The 19966-nt window shown below is 39.0% G+C and overlaps 1 protein-coding gene across 4 annotated transcripts in view; it reads right to left on the bottom strand.

The window, feature by feature from the left end:
* The window catches only part of ACOXL (acyl-CoA oxidase like), a 348079-nt gene that overhangs the window by 134661 nt on the left and 193452 nt on the right, over positions 1-19966 (bottom strand). For all 4 annotated transcript variants that reach the window (XM_038561425.1, XM_038561423.1, XM_038561424.1 and 1 more), the window contains one exon: positions 14530-14619. In XM_038561425.1, the coding sequence (XP_038417353.1) occupies positions 14530-14619 (90 nt within the window). The remainder of the gene's footprint in view (positions 1-14529; positions 14620-19966) is intronic.

Here is a 19966-nt window from a genome sequence, read left to right as displayed (position 1 = left end):
ACAAAATAAAAATATCTGAATATCCTTGGGGGCCTAAAATCTCTAAGGAATCAGCTTTCTTATAGGAAACCAGACACAAAGTCTTTAATCAAGTTAGACTATAGTCATTTGCATTTTTGCATATTTGCTGTGCTTGCAGAGTAATGAACAAAGTATGCAAAGCCTCTAACTGATAATCTTTAGGATATCTGCCAGAGTAGATTAGGAAGGCACCTGTTCTGCTGTATCTCTAGTGAAGCAAAGAAAATTATAATGGGATTTCATGGGTGTGGGTAGTAATTGGATTTGGTGGAGGATATAATTAAATTTCGCCAAGGGTCTACAACCTCTGCCCCAGGAAAATAATGAAAGGGTCAGAGGACCTTCCATCTTGCTTAAAGGGAAATATGTAAAGCCTATAGAAACTCTATAGTGCATGCCTACTCTATCTCCATCTCCTCAATCATTGAACAGCAGCCCCACCAATTTCAAGACCACTAGAGTCTTACCTTCATGCAGAAGGTTGAAAGCACTATAGATAACACTGGAATACTGTGAAACTCACTGACCAGGTTCTGCTATCCCCTAGTCTCCTGAATTTTCTATATCTACTTCAGGAAGTAGAATCAAAGCAAAATCCAGCCCACAGAAAGGTAGTCTCCTCAATATGGGCAGATTCCAACACTCGAGTAGAAGGCCAGGTTGACTAGTGCCAGCAGCCAGAGCCTCCTTCCCCACCATTGTGTGATGCCAGGTAGCCTGAAGTACAAAATAGGACATGTCAACTGGTTGACATGTAGGTTTCCTATAGGGTATGTCAACTGGTGGCAAGCAAGCAGGCTGACCTCCCCAGCATAAAGCTCATGTGCTTAGAGGTCTTGGTCTCTCACCCAAGGAGACCAATCACTCCCTGGGAAGGCTATCAAATGTCCTTTCCAGAGCAGTTTCCAGAGTCGTAGCAGATGCTACTAGTGTAGTCAAGTGTTCTGATGTGGGAGCCCAGCCATCTTGCGGCTAGGCAGGGTTTTACAGAAAGCCCTGGCTCTCTGCCCCAATCCCTCGCCAGGTCTCAATCCCTGTGACTCAGCATCTCTCCAGAGATACACAAAAGTAACAACGCTCACCTTTAGCCCTGTCCACTTGGGTTGACCCATCATTTCTTTTTTTCTTTCTTTTTTTTTTTTTTTTGACCCATCATTTCTATCCCATCTGCTTTCCATTCTCCAGAAAACAGGTCAAGTTACTTGGTCCTCTGATGGCCTCTTTCCCGCTGCCAGTGAGCCTGCAGATCTGTTCCCTTCTATTCTTTCTTCCAGTTATTTCAATAGGATTTGAAGAGGGAGGAGTAGTAATGCATGTGTTCATGTCATCAGTAGTTCTATTTACGCTGCAATGTCTAAGCATCTTATTCTTTCTTCCTAATTCTGGATGCCTTGGGATTTCTTCCCCACCCACCACACCTTTAATCTTCCTTCTTCCTAGCAAGGAAATTAGGAAGGGCATTTGCCTTATCTATGGCATCACTGCAGAAAAGAGCACAGCAAGCCAGAGACTGCTATTCTTGGAAAGGCCTGCTTACAAGGATGGCCCTTGGCTGGCATCTGGGAACTTGGATTTGGGGAGAGTTCCCACGATTTCCTGACTGATAGGTGGTTCACTGTGCCTAAACTGTGGTTTATGCTAATCACTGTTTTCCTTCTGAAAGTCTGGAGTTTTGATGTGCACTAAGCAGAGGATACCTACATGACTAGCCCCCAATAAAAACCTTGCATGCTGAGTGTCCAATGAACTTCCCTGGTAAACAATATTTCACATATACTGTCACAATTATTGCTGGAAAAATTAAGTATGTCTTGGGTAAATCTAGTGGGAGAGGAATCTCAGAAACTCATGTCTGGTTTCCTTCAGACTTTGCCCCAAGTGCCTTTTACCTTCACTGATTTTGTGTTTTATCCTTTTGCTACAATAAATCCCAACCATGAGTATGACTATATGCTGAGTCCTGTGAATTCTCCTAGAGAACTGTCAAACCTGAAGGTGATCTGGGGACTCCGACACATACTACTTATAAAATAAGTGTTTCTGCCTAAGAATAAAATTCAATCATGGCTTGAGGTAGTATTTTTCTGGCATCTAAAAGATGTCTGTCTGGAAAATTGGCCAAAGAAGGTCATTATCATCTGGTTTTCAAGTCATTGGTTATCTCCTTTCTAGTACACTGAACATTCCTGGCTTCCTTTCTCAGCCTGAACCTTAAAATCTTTCTATGGGTTCTTACTGCAAGGCTTCTCTGCCTCTTTGTGCTGGCACATGTCCTCCTGGGCATGCAGCTCAGCCTCCCTGATGCCCAGCATCCATGCATTACTGCACACTGTGGTCCATAATCTCCCACTCTCATTGCCTCTTCTCCCATTCACATGACAAATAGCAAGTAGTCCCTATTTCTCCCTATGCTTCCATTTTAATTCATAGTTAGAAACTGTGACCATCCCGTAAGTAAATTAAACAATCTGTCCATGGTGCAAGCTAGAGCCTGCAATTAAAGCACTAAATCATAATTTCAGACTCAGGTAATGCTGAACTACATGCTAAAGTTTAAAACATACTCCTAGAAAAGAAAGTTCCTGAAAAACCTCACACACTTAAATCACCCACTGAGATAGAGAATGTGAATTAGTGCAATGTCTGATTACTGAATATTCTTTTTTTAAAATAAAAGATTTATTTATTTTAGAGAAAGAGAGGGAGCACGAATGGGAGGGGAAGAGGGAAAAGGAGAATCTCAAATGGACTCCATGCTGAAGGCAAAGTCCAACTCGGGGCTCAGTCTTAGGAGCCCAAAATCATGATCTGAGCTGAAACCAAGAGTCAGATGCTTAATGGACTGCGCTACCCAAGATGCCCCTCTGATTATTGAATATTTTTAAGGAGAGATTTTTTAAAAACAATATTTAGGTAGGAAGGAGACAAAAGAGCAGACCTAAATTAAAGGGCAATTCTTAAATAATTCCCCCTAAATTATTTACTTAACTATAGATATCTCTAAAAGCTAAAATAATAAGGGGTCAGGGGAGAGCTGCCACTAAGTACCACTGAACATTTTAGTTTTCAGTGGACTAAACTTACGACTGAATTCCAAAAATGTCTGCCTTTATCTTTAAGTTAGTCAATTTTTCATGATAAAATTTTTTTCATTATAAATTTTTTTAATCATCCAGAGCCTTTACAACATAAAGATTACTATCTCCAATATTTTGATATATTTCTTTTTTAATTTATCCATGCAAAGGTTTCTGTTTTCTTTTTTACTTTTTATTTTTATGTGCTTATAAGAATGCAACTCTAAGAAATGATTCAGAGAGACCCCAGGTACCCTCTACCATAACATTTTACAAAACACTGCATTGTTTACAGTTCCATGTCACAACCAGGAAAAATGATGCTGGTACAATCCATAGAGCTCATTCAGTTTTTGCTAGTTTTACGTGTAGTTGTGGTGTGTGTGTGTGTGTGTGTGTGTGTGTGTGTGTATTTAGTTCTATGCAGTTTTATGACGTGACCACCACCATAAGCAAGACAGAACGGTTGCATTCCAAGGATCCCTCATGCTACTTTTGTAAAATCACAGCCACTTCTCTTTCTTTTCCCTTTCTCACTCCTGACAATGCTGACCTGATCTCCATCACCATAATTTTGTCATTTCTAGAATGTTATATAAACATGATCACACGGTATGGGACCTTTTAAGATTGGTTTCTCTCACTCAGCATCCAAGTTGTGGAAAGTATCAACAGTTGTTTGTTTTTTACTGCCTGGTAGTACCCCATGATATGGACACATCAGTCAGGCCAACCAGTCACCTGTGGAAGGACATTTAACTTGTTTCTAGTTCGGGGTTATTACAAATACACTGGCTATGAAGATTCATGTGCAGGTTTTTCATTTCTCTGAGAGTAAATGCCCAAGAGTAAAATTGCTGGGTTTTATGGTTAGCATGTGTTTAGTTTTTTAAGAAACTGCATGCTTTTTTCTAGAGGCACTGTAACATTTTATAAACCTACTAGTAATGTATATGTTATCCAGTGTCTCTGCTTCCTTTGGCATAATAAAAATATTATTTTTTAAATTTTAGCATTTTGATAGGTTTGCAGGTGGCATCTCAATGTGCTTTAAATTTGCAGTTCCCTACTGGCTAAGGATGTTGCATATCTTTTCATGTTCACATTTGTCATTGGCATATCCTCTTCAGTGAAATGTCTGTTCATGTCTTTTGCCTATTTCATAATTGGATTGTTTTTTACTGTTACATTTTTTTAAACCTATTTATTTATTCATTTAGAGAGAGAGAGAGAGAGAGAGAGAGGCAGAGACACAGGCAGAGGGAGAAGCAGGCTCCATGCAGAGAGTCTGACGTGCGACTCGATCCAGGGTCTCCAGGATCACACCCTGGGCTGCAAGCGGCGCTAAACCACTGCACTACCGGGGCTGCCCTACTGTTGCATTTTTGAAGCTTCTTTATATCTTCTGGACCCAAGTACTTCATCAGATATGTGGTTTGGAATTATTTTCTCCCAGTCTTTAGTTTGTCTTTTCATCCCCTTCATAGTCTTTCACAAAGAAAAAGGTTTTAATTTTGATAAGGTTAGCTTTTTAATTTTTCCTTTTATGAATTACGCTTTTTTTTTTTTTTTTTTGAATTACGCTTTTGATGTCAAATCTAAGATTTTTTTCTGGTCCAAGCTCTCAAATATTTTCTCTTAAAATTTTTTAGGAAATTTTTTTAATAATTTTATGTTTTATATTTAAGTAGTTAATTTTGAGTTAAAACTTTTATAAGGTATGAAACTTAGGTTGAGGTTCATTTTTTAAGATCCTCCATACCATTTTCTATGTTAGCTGTACCAATTTACAATCCCACCAACAGTGCATGAGGGTTCCCTTTTCTCTGAATCCTTGCCAATATTTCTCATCTTTTGGTTTTGTTTTGTTTTTATAAAAGCCATACTAACAGGTATGAGGAGAGATCTCGTTGTGGTTTTCTCTTACATTTCCTTGGTGATTAGTGATGTTTTTTTTTTTTAATTTATTTTTTATTGGTGTTCAATTTACCAACATACAGAATAACCCCCAGTGCCCGTCACCCATTCACCCCCACCCCCCGCCCTCCTCCCCTTCCACCACCCCTAGTTCGTTTCCCAGAGTTGGGAGTCTTTACGTTCTGTCTCCCTTTCTGATACTTCCCACACATTTCTTCTCCCTTCCCTTATATTCCCTTTCACTATTATTTATATTCCCCAAATGAATGAGAACATACACTGTTTGTCCTTCTCCGATTGACTTACTTCACTCAGCATAATACCCTCCAGTTCCATCCACGTTGAGCAAATGGTGGGTATTTGTCGTTTCTAATGGCTGAGTAATATTCCATTGTATACATAGACCACAGCTTCTTTAACCATTCGTCTTTCAATGGACACCGAGGCTCCTTCCACAGTTTGGCTATCGTGGCCATTGCTGCTATAAACATCGGGGTGCAGGTGTCCCTACGTTTCACTGCATCTGTATCTTTGGGGTAAATCCCCAGCAGTGCAATTGCTGGGTCGTAGGGCAGGTCTATTTTTAACTGTTTGAGGAACCTCCACACAGTTTTCCAGAGTGGCTGCACCAGTTCACATTCCCACCAACAGTGTAAGAGGGTTCCCTTTTCTCCGCATCCTCTCCAACATTTGTGGTTTCCTGCCTTGTTAATTTGCCCCATTCTCACTGCTGTGAGGTGGTATCTCATTGTGGTTTTGATTTGTATTTCCCTGATGGCAAGTGATGCAGAGCATTTTCTCATGTGCATGTTGGCCATGTCTTTGTCTTTCTCTGTGAGATTTCTCTTCATGTCTTTTGCCCATTTCATGATTGGATTGTTTGTTTCTTTGGTGTTGAGTTTAATAGGTTCTTTATAGATCTTGGAAACTAGCCCTTTATCTGATACGTCATTTGCAAATATCTTCTCCCATTCTGTAGGTTGTCTTTGAGTTTTGTTGACTGTATCCTTTGCTGTGCAAAAGCTTCTATCTTGATGAAGTCCCAATAGTTCATTTTTGCTTTTGTTTCTTTTGCCTTCGTGGATGTATCTTGCAAGAAGTTACTGTGGCCGAGTTCAAAAAGGGTGTTGCCTGTGTTCTTCTCTAGGATTTTGATGGAATCTTGTCTCACATTTAGATCTTTCATCAATTTTGAGTTTATCTTTGTGTATGGTGAAAGAGAGTGATTAGTGATGTTAAGCACCTTTTCATTTACCTGTTGGCCATTTTTAGACCTTCTTTAGAAAAATATCTATTCAGGTCTTTTGTTCTTTTTTAAATTGGGTTATTTTCTTTTTTGCCACTGAGTTGTATAATTTCCTTATATATTTTGTACATCAACCTCTTATCAGATATATGGTTTGCAAATATTCCTTCCTATTTCATACACTGCCTTTTCATTTTGTTCATTGTTTCTTTCTGGACAGAAGCTTTTTCGTTTGGTGCAGTCCCACTTCTTTACTTTCAGTTTTGTTGCTTGTGTTTTGGTATCATATCCAAAAAAATTGTTGCCAAGACCAATGTGTAGAGAGGTTTTTCTTTTCTTGGAAGTTTTACAGTTTCAGGTCTTATGTTTAGGTATTAATGCATTTCAAGTTAATTCTGTGAATGGTGTAAGGTAGGGGTCCAATTTCAGTTTTTTTGCATGTCAACATCCCGTTTTCCCAGCACCACATCTCAAAGAGATTATCTTTTCTCCATTGAATATTCTCAGCTCCTTTGTCCAATATTAATTGACTACACATGAATGGATTTATTTCTGGGCTCTTGATTCTGTTCCATTGGTCCAAATGTCCTTCTTTATGCCAGTACCACATTGTTTGGATTATTATAATTTTGTAATATACCTTGAAATCAGAAAGTGTGATGCCTCCAGGCTTATCCTTCCTAAGGACTTGCTTTGGTTGTTCAGAGTCCGTGGTGGTTCCATACAAATTTTAGGATTGTTTTTTCTATGTGTGAAAAATGCCATTGGAATTGTGGTAGGAATTGCAGTGAATCTATAGATGGCTTTGGGTAGGATGAACATTTTAACAATATTAATTCTTCCAATCTGTGAACGTGGACTATTTTTTTATTTGTTGTACCTTCTTCAATTTCTTTCATCAAAGTCTTACAGTTATCAGTGTTCAGATCTTCCACTTCTGTGGTTATATTTATTTCTAGCTATTTTATTGTCTTTAGTGGTGTTATCAGTAGGATAGCTTCATTTCTTTTTCAGATTTTGCTGTTAGTGTACAGAAATGCACATGGATTTTGCATCCTGTAAATATACTAAATTCCTTTATTGGTTCTAGCAAATTTTGCTGGATTCTATAGGATTTCTGTATACAAGATCACATTATCTGTAACCTGCAATGATGTTATTTCTTCCTTTCCAATTTAGATGCCTTTTCTTTTTCTTGCCTGATTTCTTTGGCAAGTATTTCCAGCACTATGTAGAGTATGTTATTGGTTTTTAGTCTCATACAATTGCGGTTAGAAAAGATAGATGGTAAGATTTCAATCTTCTGAAATGTGCAAACATTTGTTTTGCTACCTAACATGACCTATCCCAGAGACTGTTCCATGTGCATATGAAGAGAATGCACATTCTGCTGTTATTGGATGGAATGTTCTGTATATGTTGGTTTCATCCATTTAGTCTAAAGTGTAGTTCAAGTCTAAAGTTTCCCTATACCTTTTCTTGTCTAGGTGATCTATCCACTATTTAAAGTGAGATATTAAAGTTGTCCACAGGGACTCATGGGCGGCTTAGTGGTTGAACATCTGCCTTCAGCTCAGGGTGTGATCCCAGGATCCAGGATCGAGTCCCACATTGGGCTCCTTGCAGGGAGCCTGCTTCTCTCTCTGCCTGTGTCTCTGCCTCTCTGTGTGTGTGTCTCTCATGAATAAATAAATAAAACCTTTAAAAAATAATAAAAAATAAAGTTCCCTGCAATTATTGCATTGTCTATTTCTCCCTTCAGGTCTATTAGTATTTACTTAATATACTTAGATACTCCAATGTTGGGTGCATTATATTTACAGTTGCTACAACCTCTTAATGAATTGATTTATTTATCACTATATAATGACCTTCTTTGTCTCTTGTTGGATTTTCTGACTTAAATTCTATTTTGTCTGATATAAGTGTAGCTACCCCTACTCTCTTGGTTTCCATTTGCATGGAATATCTTTTCCATCCCTTCATTTTGTGCGTATATATGTCTTTAAAGTTGAAGCAAGTCTCATATACAGGATATAGTTGGGTATTATTTTTTTTTATTCCACTCGCCACTTTATGCCTTTTGACTGAAGAATTTAATCCATTTACATTTAAATAATTATTTATTTGTAAAAGACTTATTTACACCCACCATCTTATTGTTCTCTGGCTGTTTTGTAGCTCCCTTGTTCCTATTTCCCTCTCTTGCCATTGTCCTTTGTGATTTGATGATTTTCCACAGAGATACACTTTGATTCTCTTTTCCTTATCTTTTGTGCCTGCTATGGCTTTTTGCTTTGTAATTATCATGAGGCTTACATAAAATATTACATAGATACAGCAGTCTATTTTGAGCTTAAAACAACTTCCATCACATACAAAAATTCTACCTTTTTACTCCTCTCATTTTGTTTTTGATATCATAGTTTGCATTTTTTTATATTGTGTGTCCCTTAATAAATTATTGTGGTTACAGTAGGGTTTTTAAATTTTTATTTATTTAAATTTTTTAAAAGATTTTATTTATTTATTCTTGAGAGACACACAGAGAGAGGCACAGACACAGGCAGAGGGAGAAGCAGGCTCCATTCCATGTAGGGAGCCTGACGTAGGACTCCATCCCAGGTCTCCAGGACCACACCCTAGGCTGAAGGTGGTGCTAAACCGCTGAGCCACCTGGGCTGCCTGTTACAGTAGTTTTTAAAAATTTGCCCTTTATAGTAGGGTTGAATGTTTAACATACCACCATATTACAGTATTAGAATATTCTGAATTGGCTATATGCTTACTTTTACCATTTGTGTTTTATATTTCATATGTTTTCATTTTATTAATTAGTGTCCTTTCATTTCAGCTTGAACTACTCCTTTTGTCATTTCTTGCAAGGTAGGTCTAGTGGTGATGAACTCCCTTAAGCTTTTGTTGCATGAGAAAGTCTATAACTCTCCTTCATTTTTGGAGGAAACTTTGCCAGGTTAAATATTTGTTTAGCAGGGTGGTTTTTTGTTTTTTTTTTGTTTTTTTTTTTCTTTCAGCATCTGAATATATCATCTCACTCTCTCCTGGCCTGTAATGTTTCTGCTGACAAATCCACCGACAGCCTTATGGAGGTTCTCTTGTTTTTGAGGAATGTTTTTCTCTCGCTGCTTTTAAAGTTCTTTGTCTTTTATTTTAGACAGTTTTATTATAATATACATTGAATAAGATCTTCTTGAGTTGAAAAGGAGGACTTACAAGCTTCATGAATTTGGATATACAAATCCAGAGTTGGGACATTCTCAACCATTATTTCTTTAATAAACTTTCTATCCCTTTCTCTCTCTCTTCTCCTTCTGAGATTCCAGAGTGCATAGATTGCTTCTCTTAATGGTGTCCCACAGTTCATGTAGGCTTTCTTCCTTCTTTTTCTTTTTTTCCTTTGTTCTCCTCTGAGTAGATAATTCCAAATGACCTTTATTCTCCTTCACAAATTCATTTCCTGCTCAAGCAGGTGTGTTGTTGATGTTTTTTTTTTTTTTTTTAAATTTTTTTAATTTATTTATGATAGGCACACAGTGAGAGAGAGAGAGGCAGAGACACAGGCAGAGGGAGAAGCAGGCTCCATGCACCGGGAGCCCGATGTGGGTTTCGATCCCGGGTCTCCAGGATCACGCCCTGGGCCAAAGGCAGGCGCCAAACCGCTGCACCACCCAGGGATCCCTTGTTGATGTTTTCTATTGCATCTTTCATTTCATTCATTGTATTCCCCAACTCTGTAATCCTATTTGATTCTTTTTGATGATTTTCATTTCTTTGTGAAATGTGAAATTTCTCATTTTTTTTCATGTCTTGCTTTCCTGATTTTATTGAATTATCTTTTTGTGTTTTCTTGTAGCTCACTGAGCTTCCTTAAAACAACTATTTTGAATTGCTTTTGGGAAAATTGCAGATCTCCACTTCTTTGGGATCAGTTACCTTCTCAGACCTTCTATGGATACACATGTTCCATACTTTTTACTCCCTTTTAGGGAATAGATCTTAAGATTGTATGACTTCTTTTGATCCTGCAAAACCAGGATTAGTGCTTGCAGCTTCTTGTTTACTTTTCCTAGGGTGGCACTGAATGCTCAAGTTGGTATGCTTTCTTCTAATCCCACAGAGTTGGGTTGGCTTTCTATATGTGCTCAATAGCTGTCTGCAAAGGCTGGCTCTTGCTGCCCCTGGGAGTGTACATTGACAACTAGCCATGGAATAGTGACATGTGTGACTGAGGCAAAAAGAGTATTGTGGGTGCCTGTGGACCAACATGGAGGATCTGTCGGTGAGGTGTCCCCAGTGGCTCATAAGTGGGTTTCCTGAAGGAGTCTGCAAAGCAGTTAGGAGGATCCATGTTCAATCACTGTCCTCTGAGAGCCCTAGCTGCTATTCTCCCAGTTGCTCTTTGCACTCCATGTCATGCAACATACCTCAGAAATCTGAGTGAGAGGAGAAAGATATAGGCCTTTTGGGCAGCATCCCTCACAGCTGGGGAATCTGGGTGCTCACTCACATGTTCTCACTTTACCCCATGGGAGAAATCACATGCCGTAAGATTTCTCGTCACTGAGCTGTGCTGTGTTGAGGGAGGGCTGACATGGGCAAAGTGAAGCTCTTCTTTTTACCCTCTTCAATGCATCCAATTTCACTATTTTTTGCTCCAACAGTGTGTTGGAACTTCACTGGACTCTTGGACTTACACAAAAGCACTATCATCATTGGATGATTATCAGAATTGGTGCTCTTTGGGCATAAGATGGTAGAAAACTCCTACTTCACCATTTTGATGATGTCTTAGAATAAGCTTTTCTGTGTCTACAAAAAATTTTGTTGTGATTTTTATGGGAATTTTATTAAATCTATAGATCAATTTGCACAGACTCAACATTTTCCTACACAGTTATCCAACTGATAAATATAGTATGTCTCTCCATTTACCCAGGACTTTAAAAAATTTCTTTCAAGCATTTTGTAATTTTCAGCATATAGATACTATATCTGTCTATTGGATTTACACCTAAGTACGTCATTTTCTCTGGAACAATTTTAAATGTTATTGTGTGTTTAATTTCAGTTTTTACATATGTTATTCGTATATAGAAATGAGACTGATTTTTGTGTATTGATCTTATATCCTTCAGTCTTGTTAAACTCAGTTCTAGGACTTTTGGGGTAGATTCCACAGATTTTTTATGTAGACAATCAGATAATGTGCAAACAGGGAAAGTTTTTATTTCTTCCCTTATAATATCTATGTCTTTTATTTCTGTTTCTTGCCTTATTGTCTGATTAAAATTCTAGCTTTATGATGAATAATAGTAGTGCAAGTGGACATCCTTGACTTGATCCTGATCTTAGAAGGAAAGCATTCAGCATTTCACCAGTAAGCATGAGGTTAGATATATTTTTTGTAGCACTTTTTATCAAGTTGAATAAACTCCCTACTATTCCCAGTTTAATAAGATTTTACATCATCATTTTGCCAAAAGCTTTAACTGTGTAAACCAATATGATCATATGATTTCTTTCTCCTGTAGTCTGATGATACAATGGACTACATCAACTGATTTTTTCTTGCATATCAGGAATAAATACCATTTGATTATGGTGTATAATTCATATTATACACTGTCAGATTCAATTTGTTAATATTTTGTTGAATATTATTATATCTATATTTATGAGAGTTATTGATATGTAGTTTTCCCTTTTTTGCAGTGTCTACTTTTTGTATCAGAATAATACAAACTATATAAAATGAGCTGGGGATAGCTGGGTGGCTCAGTTGGTTAAGCATCCAACTCTTGATTTCACTCAGGTCATGATCTTAGGGTCATAAGATTGAGCCCCCTATTGGGCTCCATGCTGGGCATGGAGCCTGCTTAAGATTCTCTCTCTTGGTATTATGCTGAGTGAAGTAAGTCAATCAGAGAAGGACACATTATATGGTCTCATTCATTTGGGGAATATAAAAAATAGTGAAAGGGAATAAAGGGGAAAGGAGAGAAAATGAGTGGGAAATATCAGTGAGGATGACAGAACATGAGAGACACCTAACTCTGGGAAACGAACAAGGGGTAGTGGGAGGTGGACAGGGGGATGGGGTGACTGGGTGATGGACACTGAGGGGGGCACTTGGCGGGATGAGCACTGGGTGTTATGCTATATGTTGGCAAATCAAACTCCAATAAAAAAAATACAAAAAAAAAAAGATTCTCTCTTTCTCCCTTTCCCTCTGTCCCTCCCCTCACTCATGCACTGTCTCTCTCTAAAATAAAAATAAAAATTTTAAAAATGAGTTAGGTAGTGTTCCTGTCTCTCCTATTTTCTGGAAGAGATTCCAAAAACTTCTTCCTTAAGTGTTTTATAGAATTCTCCAATGAAACCTCAGCTCAGAAATTTCTTTGGGAGAAGCATTTTATAATTATCAAAAATTCAATTTCTGTGAGATTATAGGACTATTCAGATTGTCTATCCAAGCTGGTTAGGATAGGGTGTTTGCGGTTTTTGAGGAAGTGATTAATTTGACTAAGTCATCAAATTTATTAATGTAAAGTTATTTTCTAGTGTTCCTTCATCGTTCTCTTAGTTTCTACAAGATATCTAAACTGATGATATACCCATTTTCATGCCTATTATTGGTTATTTGAGTCTTCTTGTTTTTTATCATACCTCCTGTATTGGTCTAGTTGATGAACTCCCTTCTAGTTGTGGAGGTAGGGGCTCAACTCTCCATTGGATCCTGCTGACACTGGGTATAGGGTTAAAGGATACTGGTGATTTGTTTCACCTTACATGACCCCAAAGGGTCTTGTTGCTGCTGAGTAGAGGTGGGGAATTAGCTCACCAGTGGGCCCTGCTGACATTACTCTGATGTAAAAATCTAAGCTCCATTTGCTTCCACTAGGCAGAGGATAGAAGATTAATTCCCTGCTCAGCCCCACCAACAACACCAGGTTGAGTAATGGGAGTGTTACCACCTGCTTCTGGCTACTTCCATGGATCAGAAGTCAGGTGAAAGATCAGTTCCTGCTAGGCCCTGCTGAAATTGGTGTGTGTGTTTGTTCAGTTTTTCCATTTTGTTTGACTAATGTAGAAAGAGTATTGCTAGAAAAGGTTTTTGTTGTTGTTGTTATTAGGCCATCATCTTCCCTGTCCTTTGGCTAGGGGGAACAGGCTTTTCTGGAGTTTGTCTGTGCCTCCTGGAAATTCAAGGCATATGTATATGCCCCTATCCAGGTTTATGGGAAGCAATAAGGAAACCCAGACATGTTACTGCCTTTTCCTTCTTCCAGTTCCAAGATCCCTAGGCAGCCTGCCTCTTTCTTTCTCCCTTTAAGGGTCTTCCTATGCTTGTTTGTTGTGTTGCATCCAGAAGGTTCAGTTATTAAGGGGGAGAACCTGGGAGGAGTAGGGTCATTCCATCTTAGCAGAACCATAAGTCCTTGTTTTTCTTTTGTAAAAACATCAAACTGTGACCACATTGTATATATAACTTTATGTCATTTTTACTTACCATATCATAAGTTTTTAATTTCTGTAATAAACTCTGTGTAAGTACAATTTTAAAAGCTATATAATTCCCCACTGAATGGCCAGAATATGATTTACATAATCATTTTCCTATTGTTGAAAATTTAGATTCCAACATTATTGCTATAATAAATAATGTACTAATGAAAATGTTTGTGCCCTAAAGTTTTCTGTATTTAGGATTATTACCTTAGATACTCCCAAAAGTGGAATCACACACAGCCTAACAGCAATATGGAAGAGTGCCTCTTTTGTTCTCACCAACACTGGGGCTTCAATATGCTCTTAAACATGAACCAATTTGATGGAAAAAACAGTAGTGTAGTTTGCCCTCATGTCCAGGTCTCTGATTGCGAGGGAGATTGATCAATTGCCCCCCTTTTATAAGTTGCCTTTTCATGTCTTTTGTCTATTCCTCTTCTGTGTCCTCACGTATTCTTTTGGAATAGCCTTCCCAATAGAAGACTCTAACTAAATACGTACAAGAAGCTTTCTAAAACCAAAAAGGATATAGTTCAATGTCAAAGATCAGCTAGGAGAGAAATAATTTAATCCCTTGTTCAACTACTGCAAAAATCAAGAGCTTAACAGGAAAACACCTGCCAATTAAATAAAGACATCAGATGAAGATAAAACATATGAAATACTTCAGATTTTTGGATAACTCTTGATTTTGAAAAGCAAGCCGTTTAAGAAAGAATAACATTTCCTGAATCTTACCTGCAGCATAACAACATTGTCACCTTCAAAAGTTACAAACACATCTGTGTCACATTTTAGGCCCGAGATTCGGTTTTCCATCATGTAACCCTATTGCAGAAAAAAGAAAAGAAACATTTCCAATTTTCAATTCCATTGTTATAAAAGACTAACATTTTCTTTGAAATTAAACAAAAATACATAAAATGGAAAAGAATAAAATAACTATAGTTCTCCCTCCCAGAATAACCATTCTAAGAATTCTGAACCATCACATTTGCTTTTGATCCATAAATGTTATTTTGGATTTGCCTTCACTATTAGTAAAAACATTTGAAAATAGTCATATTACATTCTTCCAAAATATTTCAACAAACTGTGCTGATTTTTTCTCTCTTCCAAATCTTATGAATTCTAATAAATGTCAAGAAATTAGTGATTATACCCTACAATATGCAGGAGAATGATGCCTCCCCCATCCCAACCCTTTCAAAATTAACAAATATACCTGATTCTTGGGACACAACATACAAATCCTAAATTGCCACTCTGCATGTTAATATCATTAAATACTGTGCATCATAAATTCACACTCCAGGTTCCAACTAGTTTTTTCTCTTTTTTTAACTTCCTGAAATCCTTATTTAAATGGCAGTAGCCTGCTGCTCATTTTCAAAGTGTTGACAGTATTTCTGCACACAAACTAGGAGAAGCAGCTGCTCAAGAGAAAGTGGATCAGCCCCAGGCAAAACGTGAAGCAGCAAAGTTTGCCTTTGTTTGCCTTCCCCTTCTGAAGGCCCCCGTGCTGTATTTCTTCCAGTTCATCGCTCTCCCCATTAAATCCCCAGAATCTTTCCCACTCTCAAAATCTGCTTCCACAAATCAATCCTGCCTAAGTAAGTTATATCAGAGGTAACTGTCATGTTACTTCTCCCAGGAGTATATGCATTTAGCTTTTCAGCTCTGACAAGGGAATGACAAGATATAGCCCCTGCTGAAATGTTCAGGTCATGCAGAGCGTCACAGAGGGGTACTCCCATGGGCAGCCATACACTCCGGTCTCAAGGTACCTTAATGCCTTGGGGAGCCTCCTTTATTTCTGAAAATAGCCACTTGAGTCACAGAAGCCAGAACTCCTGGGGGCCTCTGCCTGCAGAACCCTGAAGTCCCAAAGCATCAGTGCTTCCTGGCCCAAGAGCCTTCTTCCTTGGATGCCCCTACTTTCCCTCCCCACCACCCAGGTCAGCAACATGGCAGTCTGGGCAGGCCAAATTGCACAGTGTTCTCATCTGCAGGAACGCTTAATTACTTTCATAACTGTAAACAGGTTGTATTTATGGAAAAACAAATTAGTAATGTTTTCAACCTCCCCCGACCCTACCCCATAACCACAGGGTTAAACCTGTCCCACAGGCAGACCACGTGAAATTAGGTTCTGACTGAATGTGACCAGGCCTCAGAGTGTTTCCCTGTCACAAGGCCATAGCTGACTCATTTTCATCATTGTTGTGCTATCATTGATCAAGTACCCACCACAAGCCAGATTCTTGACTGGGTACTATACTCAAACTTCACTTGTTAATCCACATAATCCTCTTCATTCTTAAAACCCTGTGAGGTAGGCATCAACTCATCTTACAGAAGAAAGGGAGGCTTGAGAACTGTGTTGGAATGTTCTTAAATAATCTATCAATTTCTGGTGTGGAAGAAATTAACACAATGGATACCACCTCAGTTATGGGAAGAAGCATTCATACTTAAAAGGCATAGCTGCTTAAGTGATCAAAATAATGATTTTGAAGAAAAAAAATAGTTTTTCTTCCATAATTTTACTCTGGTCTCCCCAGTAGTGGTGGTAGTGTCAGGTTTTCTGCTGTTCTCTGATGTTTTCAAATTTGTTCACACTCTGCCTAGGGAAACCAGGGCTCTAAAATGACCTGAGAGGGGTGCCTATGTGGCTCAGTCGGTTAAACATCTGACTCTTGGTTTCTACTCAGGTCATGATCTCGCGGTCATAGTATTGAGCCCTGCATAGGGCTCCAGGCTCAGCACGGAGTCTGCTTCAGATTCTCTCTCCCCCTCTCTCTGCTCTCTCTCTCTCAAATAAATAAAAAAAATCTTCTTAAAAAAATGACCTGAGAGATAATCTGATCAAAATGTAGCAGAATCAGCAAATGAACATCAACAGTCTCTTAGAGAAGGGGCAATAGACTCCTGTGAGCATACAGATGCTCTATCTTATGTTAGTTCTTCCAATGCAATATAATTTATTTCTCTTCTAGATGGCAAAACTCAACTTTGAAGCCCTCTTCATGTTTGAAAATCGAGTAAAACCACATGACTGCTTTCCCAAAGATTCCAGACTCTCCAGGGCCCAGACTGAGCCGAGGCTCATAGCCCTCACAGAGCTTGCAGACAGCAGAAAATGAAACAGCCAAGAGAAAACCCAAAGCCAACCACGTGCAAGGCATGGCTGTGGCCAGCACATTGCTTCCAATCTTCTGAAACTACCAAGGGCATAGTTATGATCTCATTTCCTTAGAATAGGCCAGAGAGGCCAATCCTCATAAAAATCTGAATCTTTGAAATATCTGAGGTGACCTGTTGAGAAACTAACAAGATTCAAGAAGTCCTACGTATCTGTGTTCTGTGTGAAGGTGTATACAAGTCTAGAGAAAGACACACAACATAGGGCTACTGAATGCAGACCTGCAGCCATCTTCTTGGGGGCCTTAAATTCTAAATTTGGATCCCTGAATTTGTTGGGGGACAAATGATTATAAACACTGTGTGTGATTTTCTAATTAAAAATGAACTTGGGCTTTAAAATTAGTTACTAAAAGCAAAACATAGGCATTATTTAAAAAAACTAGAACAAAAAGAAAAACCAACAGAAGAAAAATAAAGTCATCTGTAATCTCATGATGTGGGAGATAAAAGGGTGCCTGGGCAAAGAAGACCCCAAGAAAAAGATTTGGAATAAGAACTAAGACTTTTAAGACAGAGGTAAGTGTTAGGAAGAGGAAAGTGGGGGAGGGACTAGGAAGCCAAAAGGGCAGATGGAGTGTTCTAGAGAGAGGAGGAACATGACTGAGCATGTTACAGTTAGAGAAGACTGAGGAGTGAGTTGGATGTGAGGAAAGCCAGTACTGGGTGAACAAGACAGGAAAATAAGAGTGCTGGATTTGGGGAAAGAGGAAATAGTCATCCACAGCACCCATGGGTGGCAAGCTGATGGGCAGTCCTGGGCTCTGCAGCCTGAGACACTTTCCATACCAGGTCACAACCAAGCACTTATCTTCACAAGGCTTTATAAGCCAGCACCAGCTGAGGAATGGGACAGACATGATCATTACAGAAGACCAATTCTATGTTCTGTGTTACATCCAATATTTCATTTCCACCCTTCACAATGACATCTCAGCACCCCTGTTTGGGGATAAGGAAGTTGAGGGTCAGTGAGGTTTTCCTACTCTGCACCTGACACAATGGCCTTGCCTACTCCTCTGGGGCTTTGCAATGCTATTGCCCCTGTCTGGAACAATCCCCTCAGATTTCCATGGGGCTCTCCTTCCTCTCATTTCTGTCTCTGTTCTGAAGGTCCCACTGCAGGGAGGCCACCCCTGGTCCTTCTGACTAAAACAGCTGCCTCACCCTCTACCCTCTTTCCCTATCTCTTTACTTCAATTTATTTTTTATAGCATTTCCAGGTATATTTCTAAACAGAGGAGAGACACACAAAAAGGGAAGACCATATAAAGACACAGGGAGGAGAAGAAGATCATCTACAAGCCAGAGATGCCTCAGAAGAAACCAGCCCTGCCAACACCCTGATATTCCACTTTTAGCCTCCAGAACTGTGAGAAAATAAATTTCTGTTTTTTAAGGCATTCAGTCTGGCATGCCTGGGTGGCTCAGTGGGTTAAGCATGTGCCTTCAACTAAGGTCATGATCTCAGGGTCCTGGGATTGAGCCCCATGTTGGGCTCCCTGCTCAGTGAGGAATCTGCTTCTCCTTCTCCCTCTGTCGCCTACTCCTGGCTCAATCTCTGTCTCTCTCTTATTAAATAAATAAATAAATAAATAGTTTAAAAATTTTTATAAAAAGGTACTCAGTCTGAGGTACTTTGTTATGGCAGTTTGAGCAGACTAACACAGAGCGTGTATGCGTGCGCACATACAGAGATAAATCAACGTGAACCGCTTCTCCAACACAAATAAATCCTCTGGAGTCTAAGGAAATCCTTCTCTAAGCCATTATCTCAAGGTGTACCTTGGGAGATGAAATAGTAGTACCATAAGTTTTCTTTTTTTCCCACATTGGACTCCTAAGGAGGGGCATTTACTTATATATTTCTGGTTAGGGTAAGGGGACAGATGAGAAAAAAGAAGGAAGTAAGGGAAGAAACAGGTTTCATCCCCCAAAACGTGAATAATATTTTCCATTAGCTTATTTCACTCTTAATTAAAAAAAGAAACATAGAATAGACAGAGGGAACGTTAAACTCCACGCTCCCAAAGCCAACAGAATCCTCAGGGGGTGATGCAGCCCAGAATCTGGTCTCCGTGAAGAAAGAGCACACTGGGTAGATGTGTTACTCTATCTCTGCCTTCTGGGTTACATCGAGCCTCTTAACAAGTAATTGTGAATGTCATTAAGGTTGTGTCCCATTTCACTAAGAGCCCCATGAAACATATTTTATGATTCAAGCTTTGTACACTGAAAGTTTAATATTTTCCTGCTGTTTTTAACATCTCTGAATTTTTTTACTGTATGATTACATTTAATAAACGGATCAGAAGAAATTAGAAACAGGCTTTCTTTCCTCCTTTTAAACAAATTGAGGGTAAACTTTGTTAATTTGAAGAAGAAGAAACAGACAAAATCAATCTTATCTTAAATTTGTTAGGGGAGAGTCAATTGGAAATAGACACTGACCCACCATATAGGAGGGACTGTGTCTTAGGGGGGTGTTAATTTATACCTATGCACCTCCACCACCTTCAAATGGGGCAAAGCCTGTACATGTGGGCAGCTGATGTGTGTGAGATTTCCTGCACTCTTTCCTGAGACAGCCACGGTCTGAGCAGAGTCTTCTGACAGCTAAAGTTCAAGGCTCAGCAGATGATGGATGTTCCTATGGAAGTGATGACAAGTTGTCCTGCCCTGCCCTGTTTGCTTTGAAGTGACCCTACATTGTCAGTGCATATGAACTGGGGAGAGTGGGTGGGAAGGAGTTCATTTGTGGGTTGTCACCATATGTATAATGAGAGTCTCATGTCGCGGGCACTACGCAGCTACACACTGCAACCATAGACACGGTCCTGTCCTTAGGAGAGAGATAGGTGTTGGTCAGGTAGACAAATAAAATAGGTAATTAAAAAATCTGTAGTAAGTGCCAGAAAGGAGAAGATCTGGGTTCCATGGGAAAAAACGAACAAGAAAGACCTCTTCTAAC

Source organism: Canis lupus, chromosome 17 (genome assembly GCF_011100685.1).
Source record: "Canis lupus familiaris isolate Mischka breed German Shepherd chromosome 17, alternate assembly UU_Cfam_GSD_1.0, whole genome shotgun sequence".
Classification (NCBI taxonomy): domain Eukaryota; kingdom Metazoa; phylum Chordata; class Mammalia; order Carnivora; family Canidae; genus Canis; species Canis lupus.
Note: the sequence above shows the minus strand (reverse complement) of the source record. Positions and strands in the feature narration are given on the sequence as shown.